General features: G+C 33.7%; 1 protein-coding gene across 1 annotated transcript in view; it reads left to right on the plus strand.

Moving 5' to 3' along the window:
- Positions 1-22123, plus strand: part of ACTR3 (actin related protein 3) — a 59619-nt gene that overhangs the window by 15425 nt on the left and 22071 nt on the right. Inside the window, exons 2-6 of the mRNA XM_032411843.1 lie at positions 9794-9849; positions 13392-13516; positions 16081-16191; positions 19349-19444; positions 21137-21244. Coding sequence (XP_032267734.1) covers positions 9794-9849; positions 13392-13516; positions 16081-16191; positions 19349-19444; positions 21137-21244 — 496 coding nt within the window. The remainder of the gene's footprint in view (positions 1-9793; positions 9850-13391; positions 13517-16080; positions 16192-19348; positions 19445-21136; positions 21245-22123) is intronic.

Here is a 22123-nt window from a genome sequence, read left to right on the forward strand (position 1 = left end):
ACAGTGAATAATAGGACAGATACTCCTGTTTATCAGAATTATTGCCTGCTAGCATTTTATTATATTTGTTTCATTTCTTTTTAAGAGTGAGAGTGCATTACTGATGACTATTACCATTCCCAAATCTACTTTCCCCTACCCCAGAGGCAGTTAGGACCATGATAGACCAACCATTTCTTACATAAAACTCGTTTGTTTTTTGCCATTCATTACTCCCAGTGCAGGTCATCCCTATTTTGTAACTTCGTTACATTGTAACTTCATTACATTTCCACTACTGTTCTTCTAGTCACTGAGCCTTTGATAACTTCAAAAGTGCTTTTTGAATTCTCTACTCTGTTTCTTGCTCTAAGCCATTTCCAATTCCTTTTCCCTCCTTGCTGGCCCAAATCAGCATCGGAGATTTTTTTCATTGTTGTATAGTTCAGGGAGAGTTTTTGTAAATTTAACTTGCTGCCTTGGGTCACAAAGGAAAATTTTGGTTCAGTTTTCCAAAATACTATATTGTGCTGGCTTCGCCTTTTTCATTTTATGGTCTCATTTTAAAAACCATTTAGAAAATGACACTTTCTTTTTAAATACAGGAAAGTGTAGAGAAGTAAAGTAGATTCATAATTTGACTGCCCAGATAACCCAGTGACGGGTTTTAAATCAAAGTAATACATATGCAAGTTCATGCATGAATTACTTCTGGGATATGTAAGTGATTTACTCTTGGAATGGCAACTGGGTGGCTAGGGGATATAGGCATGGTTGGAAACTTAACATTAATATTTTTTCAGTATTATTAAAATTTTAATAATGGGCAAATGTTATCAGTTTAAAAGTTCTTTTACTTAAAAAAAGTAATGTATGTGTATGGTTAGATCATTTAAGACAGAATAGTGTATATTTAGAAAACAAAATTCTCCCTTCTCTCCATCCTGCTGCCTGGAGACAATCACAATTTACGGTTTCTTTTGTAGAGTTCCAGAAGGAAAAAATGTATGCATATTCTAGCATTCTATAATAGAATTGTTCTTGATGTGTAATTGTATTTTTACTCTGCATGTAAATGTAAATTTCTGTTTACAATTGACATCAAAAAGAGATACCACATGAAAGTATCTTTGAGATTTCAGGGTATTCACGAAGTGTAATTTCCCTGTTTAGAATTGACATTAAAAAGGACTAGGTTTGAAGTATTCTTAAGATAGTGCAAGGTAACAAGTGCAAGGTAACAAAGTGTACTTTAAGCAATAATAAAAGTACACACACATGAACACACATAAGTACACACCATTTATTAAAGAATGGCAAGTTGGAAGGCATTAAGACTCTACTAATTTTGCTTAGGAATCATACTGTGAAAATTGAATGTATCCAAAAGGAATGATGAAAATGGAAGATTTGAAAAGGGCCTGCGAGGAAATGAAGGATTGGGGTGAAATAAAACAAAAACAATAATGGAAAGAAGGATGAGCATTTATTTTATGTAAGTGCTAGGATTTATGTGTTCTGTTTGTAACTATAATTACCAAGATTTATAAGAGTAATTCCATCTACTTTAGATATTACAGTGTGTTTTGCAGGGGTTGAGGGATATGAAAGTCAAGTGGGTATTTAGAGGAGTCTGGGGAGGTAAGTAGGCATCAGACCATAACATGTTGAGGAGTGGTCTTCAAACTAGTGAAATTAATTGAGATGTTCTAAAAAAGCAGGGGCTTGATTTTTCAACTGTTAAACCAAGCTTGGATTCTTAGGCTAAGGCTCACTTAGTTATGGTATATATATACCCTTTTTGCATATTGTATTCGTTTTGTTAAGGATTTTTGCATCTGTATTCATGATGGATATTGGCCTCCCATTTTCTTTATTTGAAATGTCTGTCTCTGATTTTGGTATTAGAATTATGCTATCCTCATGAAAGGGTTTGGGATGAGTTTTTTCTTCTTTCTTGAAAGAGCTTACGTAAAATGATTATTTCTTCCTTAAATGAGTGATAGAATTTACCAGTGAAACCTGGGCCTGCAGTTTCCTCTTTGGGAAGGTCACTGATAATTTAATAACTATGGGCTTATTCAAATAGATTTTTTGTTTCATCTTGTGTTGATTTTGGTAAATTGTATCTTTGAAGGAATTTGTTCATTACATCTTGAGTTTATTATGATGGCATGGTTGTTTATAATATTTTTTCTTACCATTTTCATGTCTATATGATCTGTAGTGTTAACCAGCTTCCCACTCCTTTTGTTGGCAATTTCCATATTATTTTTTCTTGATCAGCCTATCTTTTCATGGTACCATCTTTTTCTTGTTAATTTTCTCTATTTCCTATTAACTTGATTTCTGCCATCCTGTTTATTGTTTATTTCTATTTATTTTCGGTTTACTTTGCTTTCCTTTTTCTAACTTTTTAAGGTGGAATCTTAGGTCACTGATTTTAGACCTTTCAGTTTTTTCCAACATAAGCACTGAAACTTGGAATTTTCCTTTTAAGCACTATTTTAACTGCATCCCACACATTTTGATGTTAAAATTTTTATTTTCACTGTTAATCAGCTTGAAATAATTTCCCTTGTGGTTTTTTCTTTGAGTCATGGATTATAGTTAGAAGTGTTTAATTTTCAAATGTTTGGGGTTTATTTAGGTATCTTTTTATTGTTGGTTTCTAACTTAATTCCTTTTTAGTCAGAGAACATTGTATTTATGATTTTAGTCTTTTACATTTATTGAGATTTGTTTTATGGCTTAGCATATGGTCTAGGTCAGAGATTGGCAGACTTCTCTGTAAAAGACCAAATAGTAAGTATTCTAGGCTTTGTGGGCCACATATGGTCTTTGTTTTATGCTAGTGGGCCAGGCATGGTCTCTGCTGCTGCTTTCCTCTCCTTCCTTTTGTCTTCACTTCTCTTTCTTCTCCCAAAAACGCAAAAAAAAAAAAAAAAAAAAAAAAAAAAAGTAAAAGCCATTTTAAATTCACTGGTGATACCAAAACAGAGGCTTTTTGTTTTATTTTATTTTTGGGCCATAATTTGCCCATCCATGGTCCAAATGAAGGTACCATGTGTACTTAGTAAGAATTCATATTCTGCATTTCTTGAGTATATTCTGTAAGTATCAGTTAGGTCAAAATGGTTATTAACGTTGATCCTCTATGCTTTTACTGATTTTCGGTGTGTGTATTTATCATTTTATCCATTAACTGAGATACTGTAAGAGTTGAATTATCTCAGCATTTAATTATGATACATTTGAAGTATGTTGAAATTTACGTTAATAGGCACATACACATTTAAGACTGTTATGTCTTGATGAATTTATCCTTTATATTATTATAAAGTTACTCTATCTCTGGTATTTACTCTTTTTCTTACAGAGTAGTTTTGATATTAATACAGCCACTCCAGCATTCTTAGGCTTGCTTTTTGCTATCCATCCATCATTTTTCATTCTCCATCTTTATATTTAAAGTGCATATCATGCAGACAACATATAGTTGGCTTGGTTTATTATTATTTTTAAATCAATGCTTCCTTTGAATTGGAGAGTTTTGTCTCTTTTAATGTAATAATGGCTATGGTTGGACTTAGGTGTACTGTTTTGTTTATTTTTAAAAAATTGTTGTCCCTGTTTGTTGTTCTTTCCTCTTTCCTTCCTTCTTTTGAATTATTTGAATATTTTTTGGAATTCCATTTTAATTTACCTTTGGCTTTTTAACCATACCTCTTGGCATTTTTTAGTGATTGCTTTAGGGACTATAATACACATCTTTAAGAAAAGTTGCTACTCATGGTTTCTTTAGAGTTAATTTAAAACTTCATGCAAAGAGTAGAGACCTTGCATCTCAGGAAGTCTGTTAACTCCCCTGCCTGCTGCTTCCCATTCCAGTGCTTCCCACTGTCCTTTTATGTTGTAGTTGTCATAGATATTACTTCTACATACAGTATAACCCCACAAGATAATATGATTTTTGCTTTAGTTATAAGTATGTTCAAAAAACTAAATGTAAAAAAAGTCTTTTTACATTTATGTGTTTACTGTTTCTGATGTTCTTTATTAATGCCTCACTGTCCCACTGGTATCATTTTCCCTCAGCGTGAAGAACTTTAGTCCAGGTTTGATGGCAGTGAGTTTCTTTTGTTTGAAAATGTCTTTATTTCACTTCCATTTTTGAAGGATATATTGGTTCATATAGATTTTTGGGTTCACTGTTGTCCTACCCTCTTCAGACTTTAAAAATGTTTTTCCATTGTCTTCGGGGCTTCGTAGTTTCTCATAAGGTGGTAGTAATTTGAATTTTTGTTTCCTGTTAACGGACCTTTTTCCTCCGGCTGCTTTCAGTATTTTTTCTTTATCTTTGATTTTTAGTTTGACTATGATGTGCCTAAGTATGGTTTCTTTGTATTTATACTACTCTGGTTTTTTTTTCAGCCTTTTAGATCTATAAATTGCTGTCTTTCACTAAATTGGTAAAGTTTTCTGTCATTTATTCCTTCAAAAAGTGTTAACTGCCCTGTGTCTTCTCTGTCTGGGACTCCAGTATATCACCTTTTTCATATTGTCTCCCAAGTTTCTGCGGCTCTATTCTTTTTTCTTCATGTTTCTTCTTTTAACCACCCCCCCCCCCTTTTTCAGATTAGAAATTTCTGCTGATCTGCCTTCAGGTTCACTGATTATTTCCTCTGTTACCTATGTTCTGTTGTTCAGCTCATCTGGTGATTTTGTCTATCTGGTATTGCATTGTTCAGTTCTAGAATTCCATTTGTTCTTTATATAGTTTTAGAGTTTCTGGTGATGTTTACTATGTTATTAGTCATTACAAGTATACTTTTCTTTATTTCATTGTCATAGTTATAGCTTCTTTCCAGTCCTTATCTGATAATTCCAACATTTGGGTCATTTTGTCTTCTGTTGAATACTTTTCCTTGGAGAATGGGTTACATTTTTAAATTCTTCATGTGTGGAGTAATTTTGGTTTATATGAAGAAATCACCCTTGTTTATCTATTTTCTTGTTGATGAACATGTTTTGCTTACACGTTTGGGCCATTATGAATAATGCTGTTTTGAACAAATGTGTACACATTTTTGTGTGGACATGTGTTTTTATTTTGGGGGGGTATGTACTAGAAGTAGAATTGCTGGGTCATAGGGTAAGTGAATGTTCAAGTGTTCCAAAATAACCGTATCATTTTGTATTCCAACTATGAATGTATGAATGTTACCTCAGTGTACTTTTAATCTGCATTTTTTTAACCCCAAGGAGTTGAGTCCCTTTTCATTTATAGCCATTTCTACTTCTTTTTCTTCAAATGGATACTGTCTTTTACCTTTCCTTCTTCCTTCCCTCCTTTTCTCTTTATTTCTTTCTCTCCCTTATCATCACCTTCTGGGTATCCTATATATATTAAGGAGATTAATTCTTTGTCTTTGAGTACAATTTTTCTCTGTTGGTTATTTTTCTTTTGGCTACTTTTGGTATGTTTTGTGAAGAAGTTTTTAATTTTTGCATAGTTGAAATATCAATCTTTTTTAGTGTCTGGATTTTAAATTATAGTTAGAAAGCCTCTTCTACTCCAGGGTTACAAAGAAATTATCCTATATTTTAAAACTTATGGTTTAATTTTTCTTCCCTTTTAATCTTTGATGCATTTAGATTTATATTACTTCAGCATGTATGGTATAGTATGTACCCAATTTAATTTTTTTCCAGGTAGCTACAAAGTATAGGTTTTTAAAAAAAATTATGGTAAAATAACACAACATCAGAACATTGTTAAGTGTATAGTTTAGTGGCATTGAATATATTCACATTGTTGTGCAACTCTCACCTCCATCTTAAGAACTTTTTCATCTTCTCAAAGTGGAACTTCCAAACTGACTGGTATGTCCTACTTACTGTCTAAAAATTTGACTACTCTAGGTACCTTATATAAGTGGAATTATACAATATTTGACCTTTTGTGATTGGCTTATTTCATTTAGCATGATGTTCTCAAGGTTCATCCATATTGTAGCATGTGTCAGAATTTCCTTCCTTTATTAAGGCTAGTATTCTACTGTGTGTATTTACCACATTTTGTTTATCCTTTCACCTGACAATGGACACTTAAGTTGCTTCCTCCTTTTGGCTTATATGCATAATATTGCTGTGAACATTGGTCTTCAAGCCCCCTGCTTTTTCTTTTGGGTATATACCCAGAAATGGCATTGTTGGATCCCATGGTAATTCTGTGAAGAATTGTCATATTGTTTTCCACAGCAACTGTACCATTTACCTTACTACCAGGAATGTGCAAGGGTTCCAGTGTCTCCACAGTCTAACCAACATTTGTCCTTTTCTTTTCTTTTTCCTCCCTTTCCTTTCCTTTCCTTTCCTGTCCTTTCCTTTCCTTTCCTTAATAGCCAATCTAATGGGTATGAACTGGCATTTAATTTGGTTTTGATTTGTATTTCCTTAGTTATTAATGATGTTGAGCATCTTTTCGTGTGTATTGGCTTTTTGTATATCTCTTTTTTGGAGAAATATCTATTCAAGTGCTTTGCTCATTTTTTAATTGTATTTGTTTATTTTGTGGTTGAGTTGTAGAAGTACTTTATGTATTCTGGATATTAACTCTGTCAGATAAAGATCTTCACTTAAAAATGAGTTCTGATCTGGATAAACCCATTGTAAGTTGGAAGTATCCTATGTCAAAAATGTATTTAATACATCTAATCTAGCAAACATCATAGCTTAGCCTAGCCTACTTTAAATATGTTCAAAACCTTACATTAGTCTACATTTGAACAAAAGCATCTAACAGAAAGTCTGTTTTATAATAAGGTAATATGTAATTTATTGACTGCTTGTACTGCTAGTAAAAAACAGAATGGTTGTATGGGTACAGAGTGATTGTAAGTGTATTGGTTGTTTATTATGATCACGTGGCTGACTGGGAGCTGAGGCTCACTGCTGTTGCCCAGCATCACCAGATGTATCATACTGCATATTGCTAGCCCAAGAGAAGATGAAAATTAAAAATTCAAAGTACAGTTTCTCCTGAGTGCATATCACTTTTGCACCATTGTAAAGTCAAAAAATTTTGAGGTGAATCATTCTAAGTTGGGAACTGTGTGTATGTGATTTGCAGATGCTTTCTTACATTCCATGGGTGCCTTTGCGCTCTGCTGATGGTGTCCTCTGGTGCAGATTATGATGGTGTCTAATTTATTTTTTGGTTATTGCCTGTGCTTTTAGCATCACATTCAAGAAATCATTGCTAAATCCAGTGTCATGAAGTTATTTGTCTATGGTGTTATGAATGTAGTGAAACTGATTAAATGTTTCCATATAGTTGATATGCTATAGGTAGCTATTTTTGTCTTTTTGGAAAGAGCACATTTATTTTGACTTTGTATTGACTGTTTTGTATTATGTTCATTAGATTCTTCTTTTGGTGTTTTTCTGAAAGTAATTTATTGCTGAATATGCTCAGCCTAGGGAATTTGATTTTGACCAGGGATGGAATGTTGATTAATTTGGTGAACTTGATACATGAAGGTTTTCTTAAGGGAATTTCTTCTGTAATATGGTTTCTACTTCAAATATCTTACTGCCGTATTTGGGAGATGGTATTTATGCACATGAAAATAACAATATAGGCTTGTATAGTGAGTGGTTGTTGAAATAGAGTTTATTGAATGACTAATAGTTAAAATGATCAGGAAGGAATTCATGGAGGAGTCCTAAGTTGTGGTGGGAGCATTTTGAGAGGGTGCAATGTAAACACAGATAACATGTGATGGGAAATTGCAAGTTATGTAGGGGAAAATGAGTAACAAGTGCAGTGTATTTTGAGCTGAGTTCATGGAAGCAAATGATGGGAGACACTTAAAAACTTTAATTGTGGCTTATTGTGAAGTACTGTAATATTCAGCTGAAGGAATCAGAATCATGTAATTTTTTTTTTTTTTATCTGAAAGGGACTTTAGGAATTACAAGGAATTAATCATTTTAGAGAAATGGGAATAAGTTTGTACTTAATTTTGTGGGCAGTACAGCTTCATTTGAAGATTTTTGAATTAGGCAATGATTTTTAGGGTGATTATTCTTTGTAGGGGTCATAGAATTGGAAGTAAGGTATTCTGTTCTGTTAGGGCATTGCATATAATGACTTGAACTGCTTGGTGACTAATGGCAAAAAAAGTGGAGGGATTAGATGAAGGAATAATTAGGTATTAATCCTTTCACTACGTGTTAAGAGAGTAGACTTTTAGAGTGTTGTGGCTCAGACAGTTTTAGAGTGTCTTGTTTTGTATGTCTTTATTGTAGTAAGACGTAAGTCAGTTCCGTTTGTCTCCTGTGGGGGCAAAGTATACTGTTGGAAGGATAGAAAAGTTTTCATAGAGTGGCAGTGATACTTAACTTGAATTTTGTAGGATGGGTAAGAGTTTAGCAGCTACATTCAGTGTTGAAAGGGGAGCATCTCCTGTAGTTGGAACAGTGTTAATAGTGGTTCCGTGGCATGAAATGAGTTGGTCTGTCCAGAAACTGTTAGCAGTTTTATGGCTAGGGAGACTGGTATAGTGTGTCAGGGCTGCTGGGAAAGGTGGTCAAGAGCCAAATATTAAAGGAGCTCTTTTCTATGCCTTGCAAAGAAGTTTTGTTTGTTGGTTTTTTTAAACGTGGACAGTGGGGAATCTTGGAAGAGGTTTAGTCAGAGCATATCCTATTTGGATCAGTTTATGTTTTCTACTTATTTTTAGTGATTTAGCATATTTGGCACTCTAAGTTCTTGAACTTAGTTTTGGGACTAAAATATCCCCCAAAGAGAGCTTTTTTTTCCCTCCTCCTTATATTAGGGAAAAAAAAAAAGTTCTGCAGATATTATTAGAATCCAAGAATTTCACAGCAATTTACCTGCCTGCTCTTTAGCAGTGAGTTTGAATATGGAATAATATAAAATGTTACTTTCTCTTTAAAGCCTGCTCATAGTTAATAGGTTTTCATGCATAGCCACAGAAAAAGTCCAGCTGTCTCCTATGTAGCCCACAACATGCCGCTTATCAAAGCTCAGTTTTTATAGTTCCTAATCATCGTTACCATTATTTTCCTATTTTAAGATTATAGGCTGAATCCAGTGTGGCAAAACATTTAAAAATTACGGTTATTTTGAATAGTAATGCATTCAAATGGTATGAGAAATATTTAATAAAAAATCTCCTCATCACTCCTGCCTGTCACCTACCCAGTTCATTCCCTGGAGACAAGCAAAATTAGTGTTGCTTTATATTCTTCCAGAGATACTCTGTGCCTGTACAATCAAATATATTTCATATGTTCTTACTGCTCTTCCTTACTTTTGTACAGATATAGCATACTTAAAACATTGTTCTGTCTCTTGCTTTGTTCGATTAACAATACATTTTGGAGTTTGTTCCATATTAGTCCATAAAAAGCTTCTTCAACCTTTTTTAATAGCTGCATAACATTTTAGCATATTTAACTAGTTTCTCATTTCATGTTTATTTTTAGTCTCTTGCTGTTATAAGCAAGATTGTAGCAAATGGTCTTGTTATATGTTATTTCAGGTATGTATGAGTATCCCTGTAGGATCAGTTTGTAGAAGTAGAATTTCTTGTTAAAAGCTGTGGGTATAATTTTGGTATAACTTTGGAAAGTAGGGATGTTTAAATGCATTGAACCTATAGAATTTTGTATATTTACTCACAGTGGAATCTCACTTCATAACAAATGGAAATCTGAGAAATAAGGTCATAATCGCTAAGATATTAGTGAAATCCTCATAATTCTCCTTTTCGTTTTGCAGGTATACAAAACTAGGATATGCTGGAAACACAGAACCACAGTTTATCATTCCTTCCTGTAAGTATTCTTTTAAGTCACAAATAAGCTGATTTAAAGATCTTTTTCATAATAAAGTAAAAGGTAATTGTTTCTGACACTGTATAAGATTTAGTCCTTTAGAAACATGGTTTGCTAAGTGTGACCTCATTTCCACACCTCTCACCATTCATGTTAGCTCTTTAGTTCTTTGTTTACCAAATCTACCAAATGTCTCTTTTTAAAGACAAAAATAAATGAGCTGATAAGTAAACAATTTTTTGCTTTGAGGATATTGCTGTTAACAGTGCATGGATGTAAATACTAAGTAGTGCATCCTCCATCACATACATATGAAGACTCTTCTTTGGTGTGTGGACGTGATTACCATTTGCCAGGCTTAGGCTTATTGACATCCCTGATGAGAGTCCATGTTTCAAAAGGATGGCATCTCATTTTTAGAGATGTTGACTTTAGCTGTTTTTTAGTATCTTATAACCATACTTAAGTTGTTTTTGTTCTGTTCTCTTGTTAACTTCATTCTGGCCTGGCCATTGACTTTCAGTAGTTTGTCAGTAGTTTTTAGAAATACTCTCACACTTGGTTTGTTAGTGTTCTCATTTGTTAGCATGGATTATGTATCTGGTTTTTGATGGACATACTTTTGTACTTTTGACTTTCAGTTTACCTTTCATACATTATATAGTAATACCTCTGATCTACTTGTCCTACTGCCATATGAAGACTTGAAATTATCAGATGAAAAACGTTTGGAGCCATTGCTTGGTGATGCTGACTCCTAGAGTGTCACCAGTTTTACACAGGAGTTTATGTGACTGAATATTTTTGTGTATTGTATTCTTAATTTATGAAAATAAGGAAATGGAAGAATGAACATGTAGGGATGGTAGTGAAAACAGCTTAGGTTTCAAATCAGTGAAGTTGAGAGCAAGGTAGAAATTACTGGGCTTGTCAAAAACTGCATATCTTTAGTTTCAAATGGGCACTCATTGGACATGAATAGGTCAGTGGTTTTGTAATTAATATAGCAAGGACAAAATTAAACGTGAAATATAGGAAATGCATTGTCAAAATTGTATTTAAAAGGGGAGCTTATACACACACACACACACACACACACATACATACATGTATACACATGTGTATATGTATTTTATTTTTTTAATTTTAACTCTCCAGTAACAAACCTGTTTGGACTTTGTACTTGTGATATACTTTTAGATACTTAACTACGAATTGATTATGTAAGAACTTAGGCTACTACCAAGTGATACAAGCTTCCAGTTATAAAATAAGTAAGTCATGGAGATGAAAAGTGTACAACATAGAGAATATAGTCAATAATACTGTAGTAGTATTGTATGGTGACAGATGGTAACTACACTTAACCATGGTGAGTGTTGAGTAATGAATAGAATTGTTGAATGAGTGTGTTATATACCTGAAACTAGTATAACATTTTATGTTGATTATACTTCAATTAAAAACAGAACAAAAGAATTAAGGCTACTACCTAAATCTAATTCTTTAAAACATAGAATGGATTTTAGGTGACACTGATGAAATAGCTCATTCACTTGACTATAGTGGTCTTAGTTTAGTGGTACTATTGTATTTTCCTTATGTTTTATTTATGCATGTTTGTTGTCTACTTTGAAGACAGGTGTGTGTGTGTGTGTGTGTTTTAACTTTTCCTCCACATTTATGTATCAGTATATTGATTGTTCTTTATTTTAAGAATTTGATGACAAATACTAGCTTTTTTTCTGACTAATATGGAATACTTTTGTGGACCTGTACTTGGCTTCGGTTATATTTGAGTTTAGTGTTAGAATCTTAGGTATGTTTATATTAATTTCCTAAGGCCACCATAACAAAGTACCAAAAACTGGGTGGCTTAAAACATTAGAAACTTACAATTCTGGAGGCTAGAAGTCCAAAATCAGGGTGTCAGCAGGGCCATAATCTTGCTGACAGTTCTAGGGGGGAAACCCTCCTTGCCTCTTCTAGCTTCCCATGTTTGGTGACAATGCTCGGTGTTCCCTTGTGTATGCATCACTCCAGTCACATGACTGTCTTCTCCCTGTCTTCACATTGTCTTCTCTGTGTGGCTGAGTCCAAATTTCCTTTTTTGTAAGGACAGCAGTCATAATGGATTAGGGCCCACCCTAAAAATCTCATTTTAACTCAAAAGACCCTATTTCCAAATAAGGTCACATTCTGAGGTACTGGGGGTTTGGACTTCAGCATACCTTTTGGGAAGACAGTTCAACCCATAAAATGCCAATTTTGTTATTTCATAATTTATAATCTTTTATAAGGTGTTATGTTGTGATTAAACATTTATTTCATGAGATTACTGATGTTTTATGTTCTTAAGTGGCTGTGTTGTCTTTGTTGGAGACCCATATAATCTTGATCTTTTGAACCTTAGGATCTTATCACCATTGTATTCAGTCTCTATTTTCATCTCTTTGCTAAAATGTGCAATTTTAGTTTTCATTGTCTTTCTTATGAGAAGTTGCAGCATGTTAAAAATCCATTTTCCTGCTGAAAGAAGATTTTTGATTTTGGAGTTTTTTTCCACCAGTTTTAATACTGCAAGTCCAGTGTTTAACCAGCAGATACATACAGTTGATTGCCACTGATGAGCATGGATATTTGATCTGGAAAGCCTGTTTATATGGTTCAAGGTTATTTGCATACATCTTTGTTTTTCAGGAAACTTACAGTGAGCCATCTGGATGTCTATGTACATTATAAATAAATTACTAGAGAAGCTTTCTAAAATTTTGAAGGAGTAGACTGGATTTAGAATGTCATTCATTCAGTATTTTCTACCCATCTTACTGGGATATAATTGTTATTAAATGGAAGTGTATTTAAGTGCATGCAGATAATTATTTTGAATGAATGGCTGCTTAACTTGATGGATTCAGAAATTTATAACTTAATTAAAAATATATAACAAGTTTTAGGTCAAGAACTGTGTGCTGGATTTCTGAAATTATTTGAGGGGAGTATTGTGATTTTTACCTAAATGATTTGAAATTTCCCTTTGTATATGTGATTAAAGTTTAACAGAACCCTATGCCAGTGTTATTTTTAAATTACCAGTCCATAATAGTGCAAATAGAAGAAAGCTTTTTTAAAAAAAATTCTCCTTGCAGTTTTCCCATATTCATTTGTTAGTGTTTCCAGTTTTTTCTTTCTGATTGTCCATCAAGCATATATTGACTTGGTGGGATTATAATTTTACTCAAATTGAAATAGATCTTACATAGTTTTAAAAAATACAACTGAAACATTCCCACAGCAGTACTCTTTTTTGGCCTTGTGTACACTTGAGGCCTTGTCTGTGGATGGAAGTTGAGATTTCATTGTGTTAAATGAATTTTGTCATCAATTTTTTAAATGACCTCTGTGCTTTAACAGTTTTAAGTGTGTTATGTTAGATCATGTTTTGTTTAGTAATACTTTATAATGGAAGAAATAGAAGTTAAAATTCTGTCTCATTTGAAAAAAGCAAACTTTGACATGTATAAATAACTTTTATTTTTGAGGTATTGCTATTAAGGAGTCCGCAAAAGTGGGTGATCAAGCTCAAAGGAGGGTGATGAAAGGTGTTGATGACCTAGACTTCTTTATTGGTGATGAAGCAATAGAAAAACCTACGTATGCAACAAAGGTATATTTTTATGATTTGTAAAAATAATATTTTCTTTTAAAAATTAGTTTGTTTGGGATGCCTGGGTGGCTCAGTTGGTTAAACGTCTGCCTTCGGCTCAGGTCATGATCCCAGGGTTCTGGGATTGAGTCCTGCATCGGGCTCCTTGCTGGGCAGGGAGCCTGCTTCTTCCTCTGCCTGCTTCTCCCCCTGCTTGTGCTCACTCTCTCTCTCTCTCTCACAAATGAGTAAATACAATCTTTTAAAAAAATTATTTCAGTGATTGTGGCATCTGGAATTTTACTCCGTTACAGGCCTAATACCCTCAACCTCTTCACCAGAGAAATTTCTTTTTCCCTGTAGCTTTTCCCAATCTTGCTTTAACTCTTTTTTTTTTTTTTTTTAATCCTGAGAGGAAAATTTTCACTCACATGAGCAGTCTTTACTTTTCCATACTCACTAGATCTCAGAGCTGTCAATGTGAGTGGCTTTCTTTTACCTCCACATTGCCATATCTAGAGACATGTTTAGTTTTGAATGTTACGTTTGAGGTACCTGAAAGACATCTTATACATTGTTAGGCAGTCAAATAATGTGGCTTTTGGAGCTCTGAAACAGGACAGCTGGAGACAAATACTTGGAAGATATCAGTAAACTTCTAGAAAGGATGAGATTAGTTAGGGGAATGTACTTGGGAAGAGGCCCAAGAAGGGGCCTGTTCAATGTACCAGTTAGGTTTGGATAGAAAAGGAAAAGCCTACAAAGGAGACTGAGAAGCCGTGGTTAGAGAGCCTGGGCTAGGCAGGAAGGAATGTAAATAGTGTGGAATCTATCAAGTAAGCTAGAGCCCATATATTACTTACTGTCTTTAGCTGCAAGGATATCATTTGTAACCTTAATAAGAATAGTTTTAGAAGAGTGAGAACCCAATGAGGCTGGGTTCAGGTAGGTTGGATTGTGAATGTTAGGCCAGGAAAAAATGACAGTAATATTCAGTGAGGTTTGGCTGCAATTGGGAGGCAGAGATAGTTGAATAGACAAGTTGTGGGGTTAAGATGGAAGAGATGTTTAAATGCTAATGTGAAAGAGCCATTAGATTTAAGTAACAGGAAAGATGGAGTCCAGTCCAGGTCTCTGAGAAAGCTAGAGGAATGGGATCCAGAGCACAGATGATCTAATTGATATGTGGAGGGTCTCTTACATTATAAAGAAGTGAAATGGATAAGTATGGAATCAGTTTTATAGATTTGGTGGAGGAAGGTCGGATTCCTGACTTTTGGCCTCTGCTTTCTCTGTGAAATACATGGTGACATCATCTCTGCTGCCCAAGGAGTCAGGGGAGAAGGTGAAATATGAGTGATAGGACATTTAAAATTATCACTGTGAAGAGTGAAGATGAACAGAGTAGGGAAATAAAGACTTGCCACACAAAGTTAGGTTCATTTGAGAATAGCAATTAGAATTCTTAGTTTTATCCACCTAGTTATGTATGTGCCTTCAGTGTAATCAGCATTCTGGGTATAGGCAAATTTAGTGAAGTGTCATGCTAGGTTGGGTTTTGATAGGTGGAATGACAGAAGGAAATATGAATACTCAGAGTGATGGAGCATAAAATCTAAACTCTGTGTGTGTGTGTGTGTGTTTGGGCAGGTTTGATGGCTAGGGAATAAATAAAAGCCAGTGGACTGCAAGTCTAATTGTGATCAGGAGTATAGTGGGCTGCTAAGAGTATGGTAGGAGGAGAAAAGGTAGTAATCAGAGAGGGTTGTATTTGGATTTTAGGAATTTAGAGATGTAATAGTGATACTAAGATCTAAACTGCAGCCAAAATGGAAAAGAAATTTTTGAAGGTGATGAAGTCAGTGAGCTAAGAGGCCAGAGTTTTTCTTCACTGATTGTGTTCTCTTAAACACATTTTTAAGTCTTCCAAATGCTACAAACAAACCAAACCGTAAAACTTCTCTCAATCTTTATGTGTACTCTTTTTCCTCAGCCTTTTGGCTATTGTTTTTCTCTTTCTTTTAAAACCAAACTTCTTGGGGTACTTGGGTGGCTCAGTTGGTTAAGCATCCATTCTTTATTTCTGCTTAGTTCATGATCTCAGGGTCCTGAGGTTGGGTTCAGTGGGGAGTCTGCTTGAAATTCTCTTCTCTCTCTCCCACTCCCCCTGCTCACTTGAGTGCTCTCTCTCCCTCTCTCTCAAATAAATAAATAAAATCTTAAAAAAACCCCACCAAACTTCTTATTTAGTTTCAGATTCTTTGAGCACAGATTATTATTAAGCTCTTTGTTAATCCCATTGTGTATAATAATCTTCATCCTTCTTGATTTGTCTATCACAGGATTGCTGTGATGATTCTCTTCCTAATATTTACATTATGTATTTTAATTGAACCGTCTGAAAATATGTTGTGGGAATAATTTCATTGATCTCTAAATAGTAAAGTATGCGTCTCCTAAGGATGATCTACAGTGTCATTAAATCACACCTGAAAAATGCTGTCCTGATTTAATATTCTCCATTTTTTGGTAGTTTTATTTACTTTTGACATTAATAAGATTTCATTTGTGTTTTGTTTTAATAGTGGCCAATTCGCCATGGTATAGTTGAAGATTGGGACTTGATGGAAAGGTTTATGGAACAAGTGATCTTTAAATATTTAAGGGCAGAACCAGAAGACCATTATTTTCTTTTGGTAAGTACAAATTATAATTTCACCAAGGACATTTTTGAAGAAACAATGAGAACGTTTTCGTCACATCTGTACTCACTAGGGCATACTTTGTTGTTTATTATCCTGTGTCTAAAAGACTTTGTTATAATGCTGTATCGTCTTTAAGATCATCCTGTTCTGGGTTTTAGTAGAGTTGTAATATGTTGAAGCAACAAGGTTTAGGCACTTAGAAAGTTCTTTTCATAATTAATATGTAATCTTTATGATAGGAACAGTAAGGTTCAAAAAAAGTTGGAAATATGGCACTTCGCTTTTTTTATTGAACTGATGTGGTTATTATTTCACTAGTAATTCTTGGCAAGAAAAATACAATGTAATTTTTAAACTTTTCTTATTTTTATCAAAGCAATGAATGTTTATAGCTTACAAAAATCAAATGCTGTAAGATTTAAAACAAAAAAAAATAGCACTCTCCTTCCTCACCTTTCCCAGCCTTTGATTCATATTATCTAGAGACACTTTAGATTTTTAAAGAGCTTTTTGTGATAGTTATCTCACAAATTTAAACATCTTTTCTATTTCTTGTTTGTTTATTTAAATATTAGACACTACCTACTGACTTCCTAAGTAGGAAAAATGAGGCTTTTGTTTCTTTTACCCTCCTTCTCAACACAGAATCCTTATCTTCTCCCCCTCTCTACAGTATAGTTATATGAAATGTACATTCTATATTTTATTGTTATTTGTGAATATTGTTTATGGGTAGACCACATAAAGTTGAAAGAACTTTACAATAAATGTACACAACCTAGACTCAAGTATTAATTTTATTATAATTGCATAAGATATCAGGTTATCCATCACTTCATCTTATATTTTTAATTACTTCAGAATGAGTTTGCAGATGGAGTAGTTTCACCCCTAAATACATTAGCATGTGTATCATCAGCTAGAGATCATTATTTGTTTATAGTTCTTTTATGTATGTAAAATTCACATGCTATAAAATGTATAAATCTTAACTCTACCATTCTGTGGGTATTGACCAGTCATTGGCATACTTTCTCTGAAGGTCCAGATAGCAAATATTTTTGGCTTTGAGCGCCATCTGGTCTCTGCAGCTACTCAGCTCTGCTGTTGTAGCAGGAAAGCAACCTTAGATGATACCTGAATGTGTTCCAGTAAAATTGTATTTACAAAAACAAGTGGTGAGCTGGATTTGTCTTATAGGATGCATGATACAATTTGCCCATCTCCTGGTTTTAACAGATGTATACATCGGTGTAACCTAAACCCTTATCAAGATATAGAACATTACTATCAGCTTGGAAAGTTTTCTGATGCCCTTTCCTGATTAATTCCTGCCCCTGTGCCGAGAGGCAACCAGTGTTCTGATTTTTTCTAGCACAGATTGGTTTTGCCTATATTTGAGGTTTATATAAATGGAATTATACAAGATATGATCTTTGGTAAGACTTCAGCATAATTTTTGAGACTCATCCACATTGTTGCATATACCGGTAATTTGTTGCTAGATCATATTCTATTGTATGAATATGCCTCACTATCCATTTTCTTGTTGATGATTACCTGGGCTGTTTCTAGTTTTTGACTGTTAACGAATATTTTGGTTATTGTGAAAATTCTTATACAAGTCTTTTTGTGGACATGTTTTCATTTGTCTTATACAAATACCTAGATATCTAATTGCTGTGTCATAGGGTAGGTGCTTCCAGGACTTTTTCCAAGGGGTTGTACCTTTTTGCACACCCACCAACAATGTGTTAGCAATCTGGTTGCTCTACATTCTATCCAGCGTTTGGTGTGTCAGTCTTTTTAATTTTAGCCGTTCTGGTGGGTGTGTAAGATTTCTCATTTTGGTTTTAATTTGCATTTTCCTGATGACTAATGATGTTTTATTAGCATTTTTTTAATGTGTTATTAGCTATTATTATATTTTCTTTGGGAGGTCTTCTGATTATATTTTATTTTATATAGAACTTTTGTTTTTCTTAGAGTTTATAATTTAACTGCCTTAGTTTTTTCAGTTTGCTTAATTTTATATGTATCTATCACTAAATTATCTCCAAAGCCTTGAACATAGTTCCAAAACTCTTTCAAATAAGTTTAAAACACATCAGGTAGTTTAGCTATTAAAGATTTTACATAGGCACAAAGTCTACTCCTAGTTGACCATTTTCTTTAAAAACCTTATAGTATTTTAGTGCAAAAAAAACACAAAACACCTTATAGTATTTTTTTACATTAACAAAAAGATTTAATTTTCAGTGAATTCAGGTTTTATCCATGTTTCTCTGTAATTTGTGCTCTTGAAGTTTAAGGAATCATTCTTACCTCACGGTCAAAAACATCATTCTTCTGTTTTTATGAAATTTAAAAGTTTTTGCCTTTCATTTTAAATATTTGAGATAACAAAAAGAATGGTCAAATCAGATTCGTAAGAATCAGAGGTCTTACCCAGTTTCAAGCTTTAATAATTTAAATGATTTAAGTAATCATGAGGCATAAGGGAAACATGAAGTTCAGGATTGCAAGTACTGTTTCCTCAGTCCTCTCTCACCTCATTAGAATGTGTTCTGGCCCAGACTTAATCTGCAGGTTTCTAAATGATGTATGTGGTCATATAAACTGAAGAGAACTATGTAAATATCTCCAATTTAATACTCTTAACAGTTATATAACTTAAATAACAGTTTCCAAGAAGCATGGCATAAATTTGTAGAATCTTGGCTTATTTACTGTAGTTATAAACAGACCCGGTACATCCTGCTGAAAACATTACAATATATAGGTGAGAATTCTGCTACTAGAAACACCATTGGTATGTCTCCCTGAGGATCTGTCATTACCCTTTTATAAGATGATTTGACTAGGTCTCCTTTCTCTCTCTCTCTCATTCCTTTTATCAGTGTTTAATGATGTAATGTAGGAATTTGGTTTCTTTTTTTGTGTGAATAACTATACTATTTTCATATATGCATAGATCTGTTCGAGTTCTTTATATAGTTTTTCTTTGGTCTATTTGTCTATCTTTGTATCTCTAAATTTAAGATTTTTAAATAAAATTTTGACATAAATTATTTCTTATTTAAAAATTGCCTAAAAGTTGTCAAAATAATCTGGTCTTGTCGATTTAAAATGTTATTCAATTTAATAGACTGAACCTCCATTGAATACTCCAGAAAACAGGGAATATACTGCTGAAATAATGTTTGAGTCCTTCAATGTTCCAGGCTTGTACATTGCTGTGCAGGTAAGAAAGTTCACAAGTCAGGATAAGCTTGACTCTTGAATTTTTTTCTGGTTTAATTCACTCTTAAAAATATATTTTTTATCACCTCAAAGCATATAGTTCTCTCCTGAATCAGTAATTTAGAAATCATAGGAAATTGAGTTAGTCAGCAAAAGAAATGTTGAAGGAAGTAAGTTAATGATCTTTAGATAATTCAGAGCTTTTCATGGGACAGAAATAAGGGTATTAATATTTATTGAATGTTTATTCCACATCAAGAACTTTATATACATATTCGTTTATCCTTGAAACATTTGGTGTGTCCTTTTCTCATAGTTTGTTTTGACTGACTGATTTACTGCTAAGTATATTTGACCACCTTCTCCTTTGTGCCCCTCTGTATTCTGTGTATCATAAATCCCTGTAATATTTTATTGAACTTACTTTGTAAATGTATTTTCATGGAATGGCTTCTCTCCCACCTCTCAGGATCACAGCTCACCTCTTACTTGTTTTTTAACCCTGTAGTGAATGTGATGCCTAACATATCACAAATGCTTAATAAGTATGTAAACTATTGTATAGTTCTCTTAGGTAACAATGATTATGATGTGTGATCCTGTGTTAAAATAGGAGGATGGCCTAGATAACTTTCTAGGTCCCTTTCAGCTATTACATTGCAAGTAGGTAAAAGTTTAGCTCTGTTTTTAATTATTGGCCATGTATCTTGTTGGAGGCTTGGATTGTATGAAATTCAGTTTTTAAAAAATGAGTTAGCTGTGTTAATTTCTTAATTTGTAAACTTAAAAGAAAGAATTGTACTTTATTTCCCATGCCAGTCTTTTTCATAGAAAAATGTAATTTCATCAACTTTGTTTCCTATTAAATCATATTTAGAAGTGTATAATGGCTTTTTCTGTGGTTAAATAACTTGTTATATATTCCTAAATGCATGTTGCACTTAGAAAATTTGGAGCTAATCTTATGATAGAGATACTTGTTTATAGGCATCTGTGTGTGGAATAACTGGTGATTGGGTGTTTGTGTATTTCTTTACTTACACTTTGTGGTTTGTATACAGGTTAGCCCATATAAACATAATTTTAAGTCCTGGCAATTTTAGTACTGTGATACTTCATGTTGGTCTTCCCCATTTCGACCCTTGTAAAAACATGGAATATTTATAAATATGTCCCTAAAAGTAAATATAAGCCTGTAAGTTTGTCTTAAAATGTAGGATGTGAATAGTTTTATTGAATAATGTAAATGAGTTTTGTGTATTGTCTTGCCAGAGGTGACTGTAGTTGACCCTTGAACAACACAGGTTTGAACTGCCTAAGTCCACTTATATGCAGATTTTTTTCGATAAATAGAGTACGTAAATGTTTGGCTTCCTTACAGTTTTCTTAACATTTTTTTCCTCTAACTTATTTTACTGTGAGAATATAGTATATGATGTAACATACAAAATGTGTTAATCGACTGTTTATGTTCTGGTCAACAGCAGACTATTGGTAGTTCAGTTTTTGGAGAGTCAGAAGTTATACTTGGATTTTCAGCTGCTTGTGTTGGAGGGATCAGTGCCCCTAACCCTGGTGTTGTTCCAGAGTCAACTGTACATTTAAAATTGAAGTACTCTGTGAAATATTTTTTTCTATTAACTCTTTGTGCTTGTTTTTATTTTCTTGCCTGTCACATTTCTTTTTGTCTAAGGCTGTTCTTGCCTTAGCTGCATCTTGGACCTCAAGACAAGTAGGAGAACGGACATTGACCGGTACAGTAATAGACAGTGGAGATGGTGTCACCCATGTCATTCCTGTGGTAAGGATATTTTAAAATTACCAAATAGTCCTATCAGATAACAAATCTGGCAGAGTTAAATGATATGAATTAATGCTACTTTTAAAAAAATTTTAAATATTTAAAAAGTTTACTCTGATTTGGCCATTTGTTCAGCTAGGGCTGTATTTTGTTCATATTAATATTAAAATTCTATAAACAAATTCCAAAATCTTTCTTTTGTTATTAGGTTGGTACTGTAATTAGAATATGATTTAAAAATATTAGAAATTGTTTCTAATTCATAATTAGAAAGTGTTGGAGTAACCAGAATGGAAATATGCCTTTTTTTTTTTTAAGATTTTATTTATTTATTAGAGCACGAGCGAGAGCATGAGTGGTGGTCGGGGGGGGGAAGAGGCAGAGGGAGAGGGACAAGCAGACTCCTTGCTGAGCAGGGAGCCCGATGTGGGGGCAAGATCCCAGGACCCTGGGATCAGGACCTGAGCCGAAGGAAGACGCTTAACTGACTGAGCCACTCAGGCACCCCTATGCCTTTCTTTACATTTATGTATGTATGTATGTCTTGAAACAATTTTTTTTTCTTTTTTCTTTTCTTTTCTTTAATTAACATATAATGTATTATTTGTTGCAGGGGTACAGGTCTGTGATTCATCAGTCTTGCCTTTCTTAAACATGGAATTCTCTCTTCTGGTTTGGCTGTGTCTGTGTTGTATGGGTTAGCCAGTTGATAGTCTCTCTTATCCTTAATTAACAGATTTCAGTTTGGTGCATAGGTTAACTACATAACAGTTTGTTATAAGCACGTGGCCATTAATGACTTCTGGGAATTATTTTTATTTATTTATTTTATTTTAATTAAGCTCTACGCCCAATGTGGGGCTTGAACTCACAACCCTG

The sequence above is a fragment of the Phoca vitulina genome, unplaced genomic scaffold (assembly GCF_004348235.1).
Source record: "Phoca vitulina isolate PV1807 unplaced genomic scaffold, GSC_HSeal_1.0 scaffold1, whole genome shotgun sequence".
Classification (NCBI taxonomy): Eukaryota; Metazoa; Chordata; class Mammalia; order Carnivora; family Phocidae; genus Phoca; species Phoca vitulina.